At 36.5% G+C, this 17,943-nt stretch overlaps 1 protein-coding gene across 3 annotated transcripts in view; it reads left to right on the top strand.

The window, feature by feature from the left end:
• LOC150102627 (papilin-like) overlaps positions 1–17,943 on the top strand; it is an 843,028-nt gene that overhangs the window by 321,806 nt on the left and 503,279 nt on the right. For all 3 annotated transcript variants that reach the window (XM_090399411.1, XM_090399410.1, XM_090399409.1), the window contains one exon: positions 14,241–14,367. In XM_090399411.1, the coding sequence (XP_090255537.1) occupies positions 14,241–14,367 (127 nt within the window). The remainder of the gene's footprint in view (positions 1–14,240; positions 14,368–17,943) is intronic.

Genomic DNA, 17,943 nt, shown 5'->3' with positions numbered 1-17,943 from the left:
TTTCTTGAGAAATTTTGCAGCCATATCTGTTTGTAAATAATTTTGATTATAATCATTATTATTATTATTAGGGGTATCTCCATGGAGTCAGTAGACTCATCGCGGGAGACCCAAACTAGCAAAACAATATCTGTCATATCTCTTCTTGAATTCATTTACAGACGAAGAGCTCACAACTAAGTCAGGCAATGAATTCCACTCATTCACCACCCTCCAGACAAAAAACCTTGTTTTGACACCCTTGTTAACCACACTCTTCTTTAATTTCCAGGGATGACCTCTTGTTCTTCCATCACTATCATGCAGCTGAAACATTTCCCTTGCATCAATCCTATAAAAACCTTTCAGTAATTTAAACGTTTCTATCATATCCCCTCTTCTCCGCCTACCCTCCAACCTCTGCAATCCACAAGCTCTCAATCTATCAATGTAGGGAACATTTTTTACATCACTCACCAACTTGGTCACTGTTCTCTGAACCCTCTCAACAGCCTCCTCATCTCCAAGGAATCCAGGTGACCAGACCTGAGCACAGTAATCCAAATGTGGAAGTATCAATGCTTTATAAAGGGGAATAATAACCTCTTTATCTCTGGAGGCCAGTGTGTTCCTCAGTAACCAAGTAATCCTATGTGCAATCTTGGACACCTTAACAATGTGTCCTCTGAACTTCATCTCCCTATCTACCAACACCCCTAAATCTCTAGCCTCATCAATCTCTTAGAGTACTGTTCCATCAGTGTAGTAGACAGCTGGTAATCTTTTAATCCCAAAATGCATGACTTTACTTTTCCACATTGAACTGACATCCATTATCTTTTGCCCATTCTACCAGCTTATTTAAATCAAAAGCTTTCAACGTCAGCTTGATTTTTTATTGTGCTACCCAACTTTGCATCATCAGCAAACACCTGAATATCTCCCTGTAAGCCATTTCCTATATCATTTATATACAAATTAAACAACAGTGGCATAAGCACAGGGCCCTGAGGCACACCAATGGTCACCTGCCTCATCCTGGACTCGGCTCCTTCATACACCACCGTCTGTTATCTCTCCGTAAGCCATTCTCCTATCCATATCATCAATTTAGTTTCCATTCCCATCTGCTCCAATTTGCGTAACAGTGTTCCATGGGGAATGCTGTCAAAAGCCTTAGCAAAATCCAGAAGTACCACTGTGTAGCCAGTTCCTTTGTCCAACTCAGATGTCATTCTATTATGAAAAGTAAATAGATTGCTAAAGCAGAATCTACCTTTAACAAAACCATGTTGGCCTCTATAGAGTATCATATCCTGATCCACCCATTCTTGAATTTTGTCTTTAACCAACTTTTCCAATACTTTTACCACTACTCCTGAGATGGTGATTGGTCTGTAATTAACTTCAACAGTTTTAGAGCCACCGTTATGCAAAGGAACCACTTTTCCTAACTTCCACTCCCTAGCGACCATACCAGAGTTCAAACGTAAATTAAATATCCAGGTAAGAGGGGTTGACAATTCATTTGCACATTCACACAACACCCGAGCTGATATTCCATCTAAGCTTACAGCAGTGTTTGCATTTAAATTTTGCAATGTATTAAATACCTCTGATTTCTTAACTTCAATTCCCACATTAGTTATTGCTACAGGTACAAAGATATCCTCACTTGGGTGATAGACTTTTGAAAAGTAATCACTCAGTGACTCGACTATTACATCTGATTTTGTCACCTCAATACCATCAGCATCCACTAAAGTTATCCTTCCGAAGTCATTCTTCCTTTTACTTACCACATACCGGAAGAACTCTTTGGCTAAGGTCTTCTCATAATCTGATTTAGCTTTTCTTACTATGCTGGTAACCTTCCTAGCTTGAGCCTTGTACTGCTTGTGGGTGTACTGATCACCTTTCTCCTTGTAAATTCTCCATAACATTTTATTTTTTTGCAGATCAAGCTTGATACTACTGCTCATCCATCTAACACCTGCCTTGTTTGACTTCCTGACCATGGAGACACAATCTGATATTGCTTTCCTCAGATACCCACTGATTTTATCCCATGCACTGCTAACATCTTTCCCCCTGCAATATGTTCTGCCATGGGATGGCTGCAAGCTCACTCCGAAGCTTGTTATAATTGCCTAATCTGTAGTTCTATATATACCCCTTCTTAACAGAAAAATCCATAGATTTTGCACCCTCCCAAGTCAATACCACATGATCGCTTTCACCAATTAATAGGTGACAAGGACACCTTACTTATGCATATAACCTCTGAACCGATAACCAGGTCCAACACTCTCACACCACGTGTCCCTTCAGTTATGTGCTGTTTCAAGTAATTATCCCGTAGAAGATGTATGAACTCCATTTCCTTTTTGCTACGTGATATTTCCTCTTTCCAATTGATATCACCATAATTAAAACCCCCCATAATAATCACTAAACCTGCACTCATTGCACTAATTTGCTGATGTATGAATTCAATATCTCCCCCTGTACTCCCTGGCCTATAGCAGCATCCAACTGTATATTTGGTTGCATTGGTCACTATTTTGCACCAAACTGCCCAAAATGAACTCTCATTCACATGTCTATCATCTTGGTATATTACTTTCTTTGGCTGCAACACATCAGCTATCATCAACAGTACATCTCCCCCTGTTCTATCTTCTCTATCCTTCCTGAAAATACTGTACCCATCACATTCAATTCCAGTGATCACATCTTCTGCTGACAGCCGAGTTTCACTAATGCCTACAACTTTTGGTGAGATTGCACTGACTAATGCCAAAAATTCTTATATCTTATTTCGAATGCTTCTTGCATTGGTATACAAAAATTGCCGATTCCCTCTAGATCTTGTACCCGCTTTAGAATCGATATATAAGTCACTAATTTCAGTAGTCCCACCGATTTTTATCCCCTCTCTTCTGCAATTTATTCTGCATATAAGGATCAATAAATATACAATCAGTGCTAAAGTTTCTCTCTCTGACATTCAACCATTTCAATATTAGTTTCCCTGCCCAATTACTTCAACTTGTTCAGAAAACAGTAACTTCTTCAATCGCTTGATTGAAGAAGTTACTGTTTGAAGAAGCTTATGTCCTTCCATGTTCAGATGCAGTCCATCTCTAGCATACAACTGTCTTTTTCCTTCAAACACTCTCCAAACATCAACAAATTCCAGACCTTTTTTTTTGCACATTCTTGCAATCATGTTATTCATTATCATCGCTCGTCTACTTTACTCGTAATTGTCTAAACGAGGCAGCACACACACTATCCTCCCATTTAAACTTTTCCTCTTCACAATATCTAACAATGTTCTTAAATCTTTTCCTACCCGATTTATACCTCAACTCAGGTCATTTGTACCCACCATAACTATCATCTTGTCTGCTTCATGCCCTCTCTTTATTGCTAAAGCCACTCTTTCTATTGTCCCACCAGCCAAGCACTCCTCATGCATACCACTCTCCATACCCTTAATCATAGAATCACCATATATCTTACCACTCTTAACTTCATTCAAGTCCACACAAGCGTCACTCATGGACTCATTTTCTAAGCTATTCAGCATGACTCTCCCAGTTTCATTACTCAACGCTCTATTACTTACCCCCCCCCCCCCACACACACACTCTCACGACATCTCGTTTCTTCTAGGCCACTTGTGGTTTTATTTTGTTGACTCCCAATCACTCCTATACTATTTTTTACTGCATCATTCACCAAAGACTCACCCATACATAATCCTGTTCTAGTTACTTCAGCTAAAGTAATCTCTATAGTCCTAATTTCTCTGTTTAACACATTAAACTCAGTTTTAACTTCCAGTATCTCCTTACTGAGCACTTCCAATTCCTCATGCAGGAGATGAAGGTCATTTTTCATTTTCATGAACTCCCACCAAAGTTCTTCCGCTACGGTCCCAATGTCAGCTTTCATTTGTAAACACTCCAGCCTACACTTCTCACATAAGTCGACATTTTCTTTCTTCTCATTTAGCCAGACCGACCACAGATCCTTCACATTCTTCGGCGCATACATGTAGCGTTTCCGCAATGCATCCATTGCAAAAAATCTAACGCTGAGCCAGCCTTTCATGTAGAAGTAGAAGTCCTGCGTGCCACTGATGTATGTTTCTTGTTGGACGCCATCTTTACACGTTGAAGCAGCGAAACAAATGGCAGTGAAAATACAATATATAAAACACAGTTCCAAACAATAACACCACTGATGGACACTTGTATCTAACCGATGCACAACTGCAGCACAATTTGAGACAAATAACCACACTATATTTAAATTTAAAAACATGTTTTCGAGGCTAACTAAACACGATCGCCACATTCACCAAGGACACTAGCGCCACCTTGTGATTGTAATTGTAACTCTCTAAAAAAAATTTAAATATGCATACTAATTAGTATTTACTGTAGACCTACTAATAAATTTACTTAAGTTTAGCTGCAGTGGACTAGTCTAAGATTCTAGTTCCGAAGTGATCTGGCCCTTGGTCAGGTGGTCCAAGTTGGATTTGGCCCTCAAAGACAATCAAGTTGTACAGGCCTGTTATAAGGCACAATTATAGTAAATATTTTTCTATAGTGAACAAATTTAGCATAGCATATTGTCTATGGAACTTTGTTCAGAACTACTTAGTTGATTATAGTGAGTGAGTATGCATATGGCTGTCAAACTGTTGTAAACAACTCTTTCTTATACCTGGTTTAATGTCAAACCATCATCCTGTTATTTATCCTTTAATTTGTAATTGCTTGCTTCCAATTTAAGCTGTATAATTCTGCTAAGGTTTCATTTACACTGTATAGTTTAGTGTTTTTAAAGTTTCTATTTTCCATTATATTATATGCTTTTTGAAGGTCTGAAAAATAATAATAATGTATGCAGAGTTCTTGTTCTATTTCCTATTTTCTTTTGGGACTTTGTTTTCAAGTAACCAATACTCGAGAGTTCTGATATCATTTTAGTCATTTATCTTTGGACTCTTATCTAGTGTTTCCACATCACAATGAAAACTACGTGAACCAAATTTGAGCACATATTGTATAGTTGGAGCAATTCCTTACATTGTGCACATCTTTATCATAGCAGCAATATGATGTGCAGCTTTCACAATACTTGCAACGAGCCTTTGGAACTTTAGTCCATTGTCTACCATCATGCAAAGATCTTGGAATATCATCCACATCCTGAAGTACAGCTTCACCTATACAATACACAGCCTTATATCTCGGCACCTTAAATGTAACCTTACATTTATTAATATTAAAATTATAGCCCCACTCATCTATCCAAGCTAAAAGTCTGTTTAAATCTTCCTGTAGAGAATTAATATCAGCAGTACTCCTGATAATTCTATGCAACTTTGCATCATTGGCAGACATTTGAAGAATCCTAGTCAATCCAAATGAAATATTATTAACAAATAAGTTAAACAGTAGGGCCCAAGAACAGAATCCTGAGACACAGCACTTGTCACCTTCTTTTCCTGAGACACTGCTCCATCATACACACAACCTGCTGGTAGAAAGCCAATCTTTGATCCATTTAACCAATCTGCTATCCAATCCATCTTCTGCAGTTTATACACCAATCTTTCATGTGGTAATCTATCAAATGCCTTTGCAAAATTCAAGAATATCACTAAATATGAATCTCTCTTATCCAACACATTTATCACCTTATAAAATGTAAGCAGATTGCTAAAACAAGACTTACCTTTTAGAAACTCATGCTGACCATCGTAGAGAATCTTATGTCCATCAACCCAGTCCTGTACTCTATTCTTAATGAATTTCTCCATACTTTGACCACAACTGCTGATATACAGACTAGTCTATAATGGGAAACTTCTGTCCTAGAACCATGCTTGTGGACTGGTATTTTTGCCTTCTTTCCACTCCTTGGGAACTTTCCCCACTGCAAGAGTTTCATTAAATAACCATGCCCTTGACATTTAATGAAATAAATGGAGAGTGGTTAGTGAGTGGAATGCATTGCCTGAATGTGTTGTGGACACATTGAATCAGTTTAAGGCTTGTTGGATGAGTTTTGTGTGTGATAGTGTTACTTCCCGCAATGAATCTTGGAGGTCATATGTTAATAATAACACAGTCCAACACAATTTTTGCTGACTTTTATATGAGACTTGTTTTTTACTAATTTGGGTGTGCTGATTTCAAATATCAAACCCATTTTTCTCTATCACATCAGGTTTTTCCTCTATGGCATTTTCTTTTTGCTAATTTGTAAGTTTTTGATAGTTTTAAGGAGGCAGTACTATTTAGAGGATCAAAAAAATCGATTTTTTAATATTATTTTCTGAAAGTATGTACTTTTAAAAATCTGTTCCTAACTTTTTATCAAGAAATACGAAAAATTCCCGAAGATATAGCCTATTATTCAAAGCGGTGTGCAGATCAGAATCAGAGCACTCACCGCTCTCGCTTGTTAGTAAACGAATAAATGCGTAAGAACCTGCAACGCCATGTACTGGCACTTTGAATGCGAGAGAGGCCGATAATTAGATACATAACTCCTTAACAATATTCATTAAAAATTACAAGAATATTTATAAAAAAATAACAATTTTACTTACACATGAGTTTCAGGTAATAAATTTTTGTTTGTAGCAATTTCTGCTGTGAATTCTGTTTTGGCAATCCCTTTGAATACTCCAACAGTAGTCGGCCATCATGTGAGAATCCCATCTTCCTTGGTACCGATCTTCCATAGTTTTTAAGTCTTGATGAAATCTTTTGCCTTGTTCATCGCTTACAGCACCTAAATTCTCGGGAAATCTATCAAGATGACTGTATAGGAAATGAAGCTTCATGCTCATGTTGCAACCTAGGCGCTGGAAATTTTCAAGCATTATTTCCACTGGATCTTTGTAATTGCACACTTTTTTGTTTCCAAGAAAATTATTTGCAACCATCGTAAACAAAGTCCAGGCCTCTTTCTCAATTTCGTTCATAGAATTGATGAAATTTCAGTCTCTCATTAAAGTTCTAATTTGTGGTCCATGAAATACACCGGCTTTAATTTTTTCATAACTAAGTCATGGAAATTTTTCACATATGTATTGGAAACAGTCACCTTGTAAATCTAAAGCTTTAACATACTGCTTCATAAGACCTAGTTTGATGCATAGAGGTGGAAAAATGATTTTTTCTCTGTCGATTAAAGGTTGATTTATAACATTCTGTTCTCCAACATTTAAGGATATTCTAAGAGGCCAATGTTTCTGACTCCAGTGTTGGTGTCTAGCTCGACTATCCCAGAAGCATAGAAAACACGGAAACTTTGTATATCCTCTTTGCCAAGTAAAAAGTTCACCATTTTAAGATCCACACAGATGATCCAGTTATGGTCTGTATATTTTAATAACGTCAGAACCTTTTCAATGTCCTCATATGTTTCCTTTAAGTGGACTGAATTACCAATAGGAATTGAGCCATATACATTCCCATTGTGTAGTAAGACACACTTGAGACGTCTGCTTGAACTGTCGATAAATAAATGCCACTCATTTGGATGATATTGTACAACACTCATTTCAGTTAGTAAACCTGACACATTGTTACAGTAAACAAACCCATACTCATGTTTAAAATATTGTACAAGATTACTTTCCCTGCTACGATAAAAAGTTATCTTTGTATCTTGCTCCAGTAAGTTTTTTCATTTAATCTTGAAGCTAACAATTCCGATGATTCCTTTGATAGGCCCAAATCTCTTACTAAGTCATTCAATTCCACTTGAGTAAAACGTTGCGGTCCAGAACTAGAAATTAAATTTTCATTGTCTAAATCAACACCCGGGTCTTGCTCCTCAAGAACATCTGGCTCAAGAACATCCCGATCATGCTCGTTCTCAAGTAAAGGAAGTCCTTTATAAATTGGCACGGCTATTTCATTGGAATGAGCAACTGGCCGAATTGCTGAGTCGAGATTTGGATACACAATTTTTTTCTTATTCTTCTTATTATAACCAGAAGTCTGAACTAAACAAAAATAGCAATCATCTACGTAATTTTTCGGTTCACGTCAAATCATTGGAATGCCAAAAGCTAATTTTTGGCATTTTCCCTTGCTCCACTGTCGTAAATTTTCTACACATGACTTACACACTTTATTTGGAGCCCATGAATTGTCCTGATCTGCAAGTTTTACATCAAAGTATGCAAAGTACACTTTCTTAACAAAATCAGTGATATTTGTCCTTTGACTGGGAACAGTAAAGCTGCCACAAATGTAGCAGAAGGAATCTACACTATTGACACATTTTTGAGTAGTAGACATGATGTATTTTCTTCACTGCCGACTAACATGCAATTAACAAGACAAAAAAAACCCCAGAGAACTTTATTGAAATGTTATAAGCACTCATCATACTTTCACGATCGATTAACGATTGACTGATTTTGATCGTTCTTTGTCTGCTATGATGCATATAGTATTCATTTGCTTTAGGCAGTTGTCATCACCTACTTTTCATCATCTAAATGTATTAGGTCGGTTATCGGCCTCTCTTGCATTCAAAGTGTCAGTACGTGCCGTTGCAGGTTCTTACGCATTTATTCGTTTACTAACAAGCGAGAGCGGTGAGCGCTCCGATTCTGATCTGCGCACCGCTTTGAATAATAGGCTATATCTTTGGGAATTTTTCGAATTTCTTGATAAAAAGTTAGGAACAGATTTTTAAAAGTACATACTTTCAGAAAATAATATTAAAAAATCGAATTTTTTTGATCCTCTAAATAGTACTGCCTCCTTAAAACTATCAAAAACTTACAAATTAGCAAAAAGAAAATGCCATAGAGGAAAAACCTGATGTGATAGAGAAAAATGGGTTTGATATTTGAAATCAGCGCACCCAAATTAGTAAAAAACATGTGTCAGATCATAATCAGCAGAAAAAAATTTTTTTTTTGTTGGCCAGTGTAATAATAACAATTCCCATGGCCTGTGTAGATCAGTAGAAGCAGTGCTTTCATCCTCTGTGCTAGGCGAACCAAAAATAGACTTAAGTTCAAATCTAGTCACCAACTGAAGTAACATTTTTTAAGCCTTTCTTTCCATAATTTTAGCAATATATGGGAGATGCATTTCCATACTATGTTTATCCTCATCTGTGTGAATGGTCATTTCTTCAAACAGGTCTGTACTGTATAATTCTTCATAAATATTCGGATCAACTGACAGGTCATAAAAGGGTGTACGATACACTTTAGCAGGGGAAAGAGCACAACCTGAAAGGTGTACATGATGTGATGGTCCCAAAATAAAAATATGTTTTACAGCTGTAGGATCTACTTGTCTATATGCAAATACAGCACCACAATACTGATATTCTGCATGACTCTGCACAAACAACTATGATTGTTCGTGCAGGACCATGAAACACAGAACCAGCTGCTGATAACCAGTTTTCAATTTGATGTCCTAATTCTCATATATTATATTATACCTAGAAACATATTCATTCAGTGTTGTATTTCTACACACACCTGAGTCCGTATGATTTCTAAGTTAGTCGATCTCTGGAAAGGGCAAGTGGAGTTTTTTTTTCCCAGAAACTCGAGTCTTTCATTCCAGTAAACTCAAGAAAATCAACCATAGACACATTATTTTAGACAAGAGCATATCCTGTTAGGGTTAGGCACCAAGAGATGTCAGCACTTGCTTGTGAGTCTCTTCACTTATAATTAGTGATAATCTTATGCCAGCTATCTGCGATTGGCTACTGGTGGAGATTGAACTGCCATTCAGTCTCCAATAACTAGATAGAGTTAAAAGGCCTTGCAGGCCTTTTAACTCTATCTAGTTTTTGGAGGATGTTATTTGGTATGGTGACACTGTAATAAGACGTGCTGTTGGCGAGAGGGTTATAACTTCAAGTTTTCCCAGAGCAAAAATTAAGAATATAACAAAAGCAATTCAAAAACTGAAAAGAAAAGTAAATCAGATCATAATTGTAGTAGGTATACTAATGACTTAACTAGTGATAAGTTCAGTATGAGAGAGGACATGAAAGGGTTGTTAGAAAAGGCGAGAGTGAAGAGTGAGAAAGTGAAAATAGTTGGTATATTACCTCGACATGATAAAAATTAATTACGAATAATTAATTTTTATCATAAATAAAAATTAATTATGATAGCAAATGATTCGATGCATAGAAGGAATGGATGCGAGTTTTTGGATGTATGGAGTGAATTTGAGGGAAGATTAGATTTGTATAATAGGGTTGGCCTACACCTGAATGCATTTGGTATCAGGAGTCTTGAAAAACTAATAACTGGTATTAGGCCTCACACGGGGAGTCAGGGAGACTAAATTATAAAGGGAGGCATGGTGAGAATATGAATGTAAGAGTGACAGTGCTAATTGTGCTAATGATGGGAATGGACATTACCATGGAAATTATTATAAGGAGAGAACAATTTTGACTTTGTGTTTGTCCAGTTCAGTTCATACCCATCAAACGTGTGCAAAAATGTCTACATGTATAAGGTATGTAAAGAAGAATAGAAATCTGCAAGTTGTCCAACAGTGTCATGCAGACTTCACACAAGAGTATACGAAAGAACATGCAGGTAGATTATTATGTCTGTATATGAATGCCAGGAGTATCAGAAACAAAGGAGTAGAGTTTGGTGCCTTCGTCAATATGTTGGGACCTCAGATTGTAGGCATTAGTGAGACCTGGCTATTAGAATCAGCCATACTAACTGGTATCGAGTGTAAAGGGTACAGTATTTTTAGGAAGGATAGACAGGATAGGAGAGGATAGCATGGTCCTCATGATATCAGATGACCTGAATTCAGTAATTGTGCCAGGGAGTTTGAAGCCATGTGGTGCGAGGGTGGAATTTTACAAGATCAAATACATAGTGGACTGTTGTTACAGACCTGGTGGATTGGTTGCTAGTGATATATTTCTTCATCATTATCCTGTCTCCTCCTGTCAATCCTTCCTAAAAATACTGTATCATTTACACTCAATACCAGTTAATATGTTTGATTCAGATAGCCAGGCCTCACTAATATCTACACTCTGAGGTCTCAACATATTGACCAAGGCAACAGACTCCACTCCTCTGTTTCTGGTACTCCTAACATCCAAATAGCGAAGGTGGGCGAGTAAAGAATAATCATAATGGGAGACTTTAATTATCCATTCAAACTCATGAGTAAAATCTCATAAGAAGAATGAAACCAAATTTATTGAGCTATTGTAAGAAAACTTCCTCAAGCAGCATGTGACGGAAGGAACTTGAGATCAAAGAGTGTTAGATTTGATTTTGGTGTCAGAAGGGTGTTTCAGTTAAAGACATAACTATTCTGCCTCCGGTTGGTAACAGTAATCATGTGGTACTCACTTGGGTAGGGGCTAAGTTTATGAATGTTCCATTCAGAAAAGGTTACATGTCGAACTACAAAGCAGGAAATTGTGACCAACTGAGGAGTATACCGAGTTCAATGCAGTGGTATCAGTTACAGGATGGGAAGAACATTGACAGTGCTTGGGAAGCATTTAAAAAATACTTAAATCATTCAATATTAGTTCAAAGAATAAATAGGGTAGGAATCAAATGGATGTGTAATCTTATTAGTTGATGGAAATTTTTTCACTGCTATGCTACCAATTATATCCTTTTTTTTCATGCTGATGAGACCTTTATTGAGGTTTCATCAGGTCGAAACTGGTCTGGGTAGTATCATGACCTTTCCCTTAATGCATAGCATTATACATGTCCACAAGGATATGTGCTTTGCATTATGGGATACTAGGGCAAGTGATGAGAACTTATACCACCTTTGCCACGAGTTGCCCCAGTCCTGAAAATACTTCATGCGCAAGCTTTGTTTGCTTACACTTGAATAAAGGATTAAACCAAATATATAATTGGTAGCATAGCCAAGTGAAAAACTTCCATCAACTCATCTCTAATCCAGAGAATTTTAATAATAAGGTGTGACACCAACTGGCATATGGAAATATGACTTCTCCGTCACTTTCACCTTAGTATTGCCACCTCTGAGTCTGGCTCCCACTGATATAAATCACTGATATGACCTCAATAAAGGTCGAAACCGGTCTGGGTAGTGACTCTTTTCTTAATGCATAGCATTATACATGTTCACAAGGATATGTGCTTTGCATTATTATTATTATTATTATTATTATTATTATTATTATTATTATTACATGACACCTCCAGGGAGTCCAAAGACTCATCGAGGGAGGGCACCTACTCCACAACTCTCTTTATGGGATACTAAGGCAAGTGATGAGAACTTATACCATCTTTGCCATGAGTTGCCCCAGTCCTGAAAATACTTCAGGCACAAACTTTGTTTACTTACACTTGGATAAAGGATTAAACCAAATATATAATTGTAATCTTATTAAGCAAGAGATTCATAAGAAAAGGATGATGTGGAGGGAATACCATGTGCATAAGGGTGATGTCTGTTATGAAAATTATAAGCAGCAGGACAGAAGAGATGCAACTGTTGTACGGAAAGAAAAGTCTGAGTATGAAAAGAAACTGGCTTTGCAAGCTAAAAAGAACTCACAGAAATTCTGTTGATATGCTGTAAGTAAAAGAAAGAATGAACATCAAAAAATCACTCTACTGAATGCACATGGTGTGAGGGTATGAGACTGGGAAAAGGAGAATGAATGTCAATTTAATGTGGCAAAGTGTAAGGTTATGCATTTTGGGATGAAAAAATTACAAGCTGTATACCACATTGGTGAAACTGTACTCCAGGAAATTGACGAAGTCAGAGATTTGGGAATATTAGTGGATAGGGGGAACGTAGCAAAAGTGGCTAAAGCTGCTCATCAGATCACTTGGTTACTGAAAAAATACATCGATGAGCAGAGACAAGCAGGTTATTGTTCCTTTTTATCGAGCCTTGATAAGACCCCATCTTGACTACTGCATGCAGATCGGGGCACACCAGGGTTACTTGGTGATGAGGATCCAGAGGCGAGTGATTGACTTTCCTCCATCAGGATATTGCTCACCCCCATACACAACTTGCTGATACCTATCAGATAGCCAGTCTCCAATCTAATTCACTAGTCTAATATCTGATCCTATCTGCTCTAGTTTGACTGTCAACTTATCATGTATATCAAAAGCTTTTTGCAGAAATCTGAGTACATGACTGTGTATCCATCTCCGACATCCAATGTTGCTCTTACCTTATTGTAATAAGTAAGTAGATGACTAAAACATGACCTCTCTTTAGGAATTGCATGCTGCCCATCCTTTATTCAAGTTATTTCTTATATAGTGAAACCTGTGGAGTATTTATAACTAATGAATCACACATATGCCACGGTAATTAACTTTTAATATATAAATATTTGGTTTTGTATCATAAGACATCATCAGTACAGTTATTAAACAACAATAGGAATTACGTTAAAAACAACAACATTAATGCGCATGCTTACATCGGAATCCCTCTACCGTAGCATGTTTAAGGATTAAAAATTACTGGGCTGTAATTAAATTAAATTAAAATATAACTGATAAATTTATTTTATACAATTAAGGATAACAATTTCCAGACTTTTGGAATAGTGAGACAATCATTTCAGTTAAGATTGGGTTCTATGACATAAGGCTTTAGCACTTTCTTTATATAAACGCTCATGTTTATATATGAATCTATGTAGTAGCTTGCTGCTTTGCCATTGGATCCTGTGGTTAGTGTTTTCAACTCCAATGGCAAAACACCAAGGCTACTACATAGATTCACATATAAACATGAGCATTTGTATAAAGAAAGTGCTGAAGCCTTACGTCATAGATCCAACATAATTAGAATCACCCATGATGGTAATCCTTTTCCTGTTTGTTGGCTCATTTTCTTATACATTTCATCATCAATACTCTCAAAATTAGCAGGCCTATAACCTCATCCAAGTATTTCATTCTATTCACTTCTATCTCGCCATACTGCTTCAAAAACACTGTCACTATTCAGTTATAGGAGCTATGTCCATACAAAGTATGGGCATAACTCCTATTATCAATAGCACCTCACCTCACCTTTTTATCTTTTCTATCTTCATGAAAAACATCAGCTATGGAATGATAGAGTTGTACATTATTAAGACAACTCACCAGATAATGAGTACTGCTGATTTTTTTTTTTCTCCCATTGCTTTTCATTTTTTTTTTAAATCTTTAGGTAATCAAGTAAGACCTGTAAATTGTGCTCGTACAAGTAATTTTGAGGTTGTTGCTGAGTATCTATGTGATGCAAATATGAAGCCTTCTAATAATCGCACTTGCAACATCCAGCCTTGTCCAGCTAGGTCAGAATGTTTTTGTATATTAAATGAATAGTTTTTTCTCTTTTTTTTTCTTTTCAGTTACTTGATAGTATTTACAGTTCTTATGATACTCCTAGGATATGAACATTTATTCTGCTAATGTATTATTCAGCCTTAGTAATATAAATATCAGTTTTAGCTTCATTCTGAAATAGTTTAAAATACCTTAGCACAGTTGTTTTCAGAAAAACAGAATATAGTTATTAATTTATAGATATTAAATTTGATTCTTAAATTGTGGAGCTGTTATTGTAATTATACTTTAATTGATGGTATTATTATGAAAATTAAAAGTTTCAATTTCTTTTAAAATGCAATCAGGTAGACGGGCCAAAATAAATAGCATTGTGGGCTGCATGTTGTGCAGGCCTACTATATAGCAACCAGCAGTTTATTGATATGACATGCTTTTCATGCTTTGCATTAATATGATAACAGGCACACTGTAAAAACAGAAATATATATCCAAATATGTGTCTGTTTTTACTGTGTGCCTGTTATCATATTAATGCAAAGCATGAAAATCATGTCTTATCAATAAACTGCTGGTTGCTATATAGTAGGCCTGCACAACATGCAGCCCACAATGCTATTTATTTTGGCCCGTCTACCTGATTGAATTATTTAATTATACAGGAGAATTCAAAATTAGATGATTTTTTCCTAGCGTTGAATTAAATTTTTATTAAGACTCTGCATGTTTACGTTCATGCGATTAATGTCACAATCATGTTTCTTTCAACTCGACAATAAATTGCATTTGGAGTTATTCCTACTGTCGTATTTAATAACAAATTATTACAATCGCTTCGAGGTTTTGTTAGCGCTAGTGTCGCTGCAGGGAAATTCAAAGTTACATCTCCGTGATAACGACTTGATGTCTATGAATGAGAATGAATCGTATTACACAAAGTTGGTCATGCCTTGACTGGCTTTGGCAGTGAAGTGGTTGTTTGTAGCTGGAGCTATATTACATTACATAACTGTTATCATAACATGCATTATTGTGAGTTTTTTGTCATTGGTTTTTTGTAATTAATATTGTCAATCTCGACACAATGAGCTTAAGTAAGAGTGTAAAATAGATTCGGAATGTCGAGCATTTAACCCTGAGTGGACAAACAAATATTTTTTTAAGTTGTTTAAGGACAAAATAGTGTGCATTGTTTGCTGGGAATCTATCGCTGTGCCGAAAGAGTACAATCTGAGACGTCATTTTGAATCGAAACATCCTAACCTTGCCAAGTTGGATGCAAGTGAAAAGCAAATAAAAGCAGCTTAGAAATATCACAAGAAATAGTTTGTGCTGGCAAATCATTTACTGAGGGAGAGTTGATAAAAAAGTGTCATGATTGCCATTTCTGAATTAAGAAAAATAATTTTGAAAATATCAGTTTGTCCTGTATGACTGTTTAGTGCAGGGTGGCTGATATTGCAGAGGATCTTAAAGATAACCTGCAAAAATTGGCTAGTGAATTTTTCTATTATTCGCTTGCTATGGATGAAAGTACTGACGTGAAAGATACTGCACATCTTTTAATATGTGTAAGAGGCGTTAATAAGAATTTTGAGGTGACAGAGGAGCTTGCTGGTTTGTGTTCAATGAAAGGAAGACAACAGGAAAGGAGATTGCAGAATATGTAAAGATGTGTGTAACAGAAAAACTATCCTTAAATTTTGAGAATTTAGTAGCAGTTTGCACTGATGGCAGTGGCGCACCTAGAGGGGGGGAGCAAAGGCCAACCCCCCCTCTGGGTGCGCCTGAGGGGTCCCCTCTGGCGCACCCAGAAAGAAATTTTTCTAGTGTTTCTGGGTGCGCCAGAAACACTAATTAAAATTCATTTTTTTAATTTATGTTGTGTGCTACTTATGAATTAGCGATCATTGCAGATACTCAGTTATAGGTCGTATGCAATGTGTAAGTGTGCATTCGCAAAACGTCTACTCAACTCCCCCCCCCCCCCAAAGGTTAAATCCTGAGCGCTCAGCCCCCTCCAAAATTAAATCCTGAGTGCGCCACTGACTGATGGTGTCCCATCTATGTGTGGAAAAAATATTGGTGCTGTAACATTTATTGAGCAGTATGCAGGTAAACCATTGACAAAATTTCACTGCCTAATTCATCAGCAGGTGTTATGTTCAAAGGTTTTGCTGTTTGATCACGTGATTAAAGTAGTATTTGCTCTTGTCAACTGTATTTGAGCACTGGGTTTGAAACACAGAATGTTTCAGGCATTTCTAGAAGAAAATGATGCCGAGTACGGAGATCTACCATACCACACTGATGTACGTTGGTTGAGCCCTGGTAAAGTTTTGTCACGCTTTGTCGCTCTAAAAAAATGAACTAGTTGAATTTTTAGAATCTCTAGAAGATAGGGAAAAATTCCCAGAAATAATGGATGAAGAATGGAATAAAGATTTATTTTTCTTTTGTGACATTTTGGGGTCCCTTGAATGATCTGAACTTACAGCTTCAAGGAAAAAATAAGTTTGTTTTTCAGTTAATGTCTCTTATAAAGGCATTCAAAATGAAATTAAGTTTGTTTGAAAATCAACTTGCTAAGGGGGATATGTCACATTTCTTAACTTGTTGACAGAATATTCCATCAGAATATTATTCAATGTTGGGTGGAAAATATAAGAAGCACATGTCACTTCTAAGTGAGGAGTTTCAGAAAAGAATGCCACTGAGTAATGAAGACAAAGTCCTCGTAAAAGTGATTGAGGATCCATTTTCTGTCGAAGCAGGAAATCTACCTGTCGAACTCCAGATGGAAGTTACTGACCTCCAGTGTTCTGAAAACTATCGGGTCAAGCACAGGGAGAGTACTTTACAAGAGTTTTATTCTGTTCTGGATCAAGATAAATTTAAAAGTTTGTTGGATACTGCCTACCAAATATTTTGTATGTTTGGGAGCACATATACTTGTGAACAAACATTTTCGGTCATGAACTTGAACAAAAAACCAAACAGCGTTCATCTTTAAGTTATATCAATTTAGAGGCCATATTAAGAACAGCCACTTCGAAAATGACACCAAACTTTGATAAAATAATGGCAACAAAGAAATGCAATGTGACATTCTGAATGTCACAATGTGACATCCTGAATGTCACAATGTGACATCCAATCACTGATGTTTCACGGAGAAAAGTGCGATATTCTCAGTGAAATTATTAGTAAACTTTGTGTTTATGTTTAAGTGGTTTTTCTTGAGAAATTTTGCAGCTATATCTGTTTGTAAATAATTTTGATTATAATTTTAATTGTAACTCTAAAAAATTTAAATATGCATATTAATTAGTATTTACTGTAGACCTACTAATAAATTTACTTAAGTTTAGCTGCAGTGGTCAAGTCTAAGTTTCTAGGTCCAAAGTGATCTGGCCTTTGGTCAGGTTGTCCAAGTTGGGTTTGGCCCGCAAAGACAATCAAGTTGTGCAGGCCTGCTATATAGCATCAGTGAAGTTGTGGTGAGCCAATAAAGCTAGCACTGTTTTGTTTTTTGTAGATTTTATAATGTGATATCTCCATGGAGTCCAAAGACAATTTTAGGA

The sequence above is a fragment of the Typopeltis vanoorti genome, chromosome 10, assembly GCF_054136105.1.
Source record: "Typopeltis vanoorti isolate ZY-2024b chromosome 10, IOZ_Tvanoo_1.0, whole genome shotgun sequence".
Classification (NCBI taxonomy): Eukaryota; Metazoa; Arthropoda; class Arachnida; order Uropygi; family Thelyphonidae; genus Typopeltis; species Typopeltis vanoorti.
Note: the sequence above shows the minus strand (reverse complement) of the source record. Positions and strands in the feature narration are given on the sequence as shown.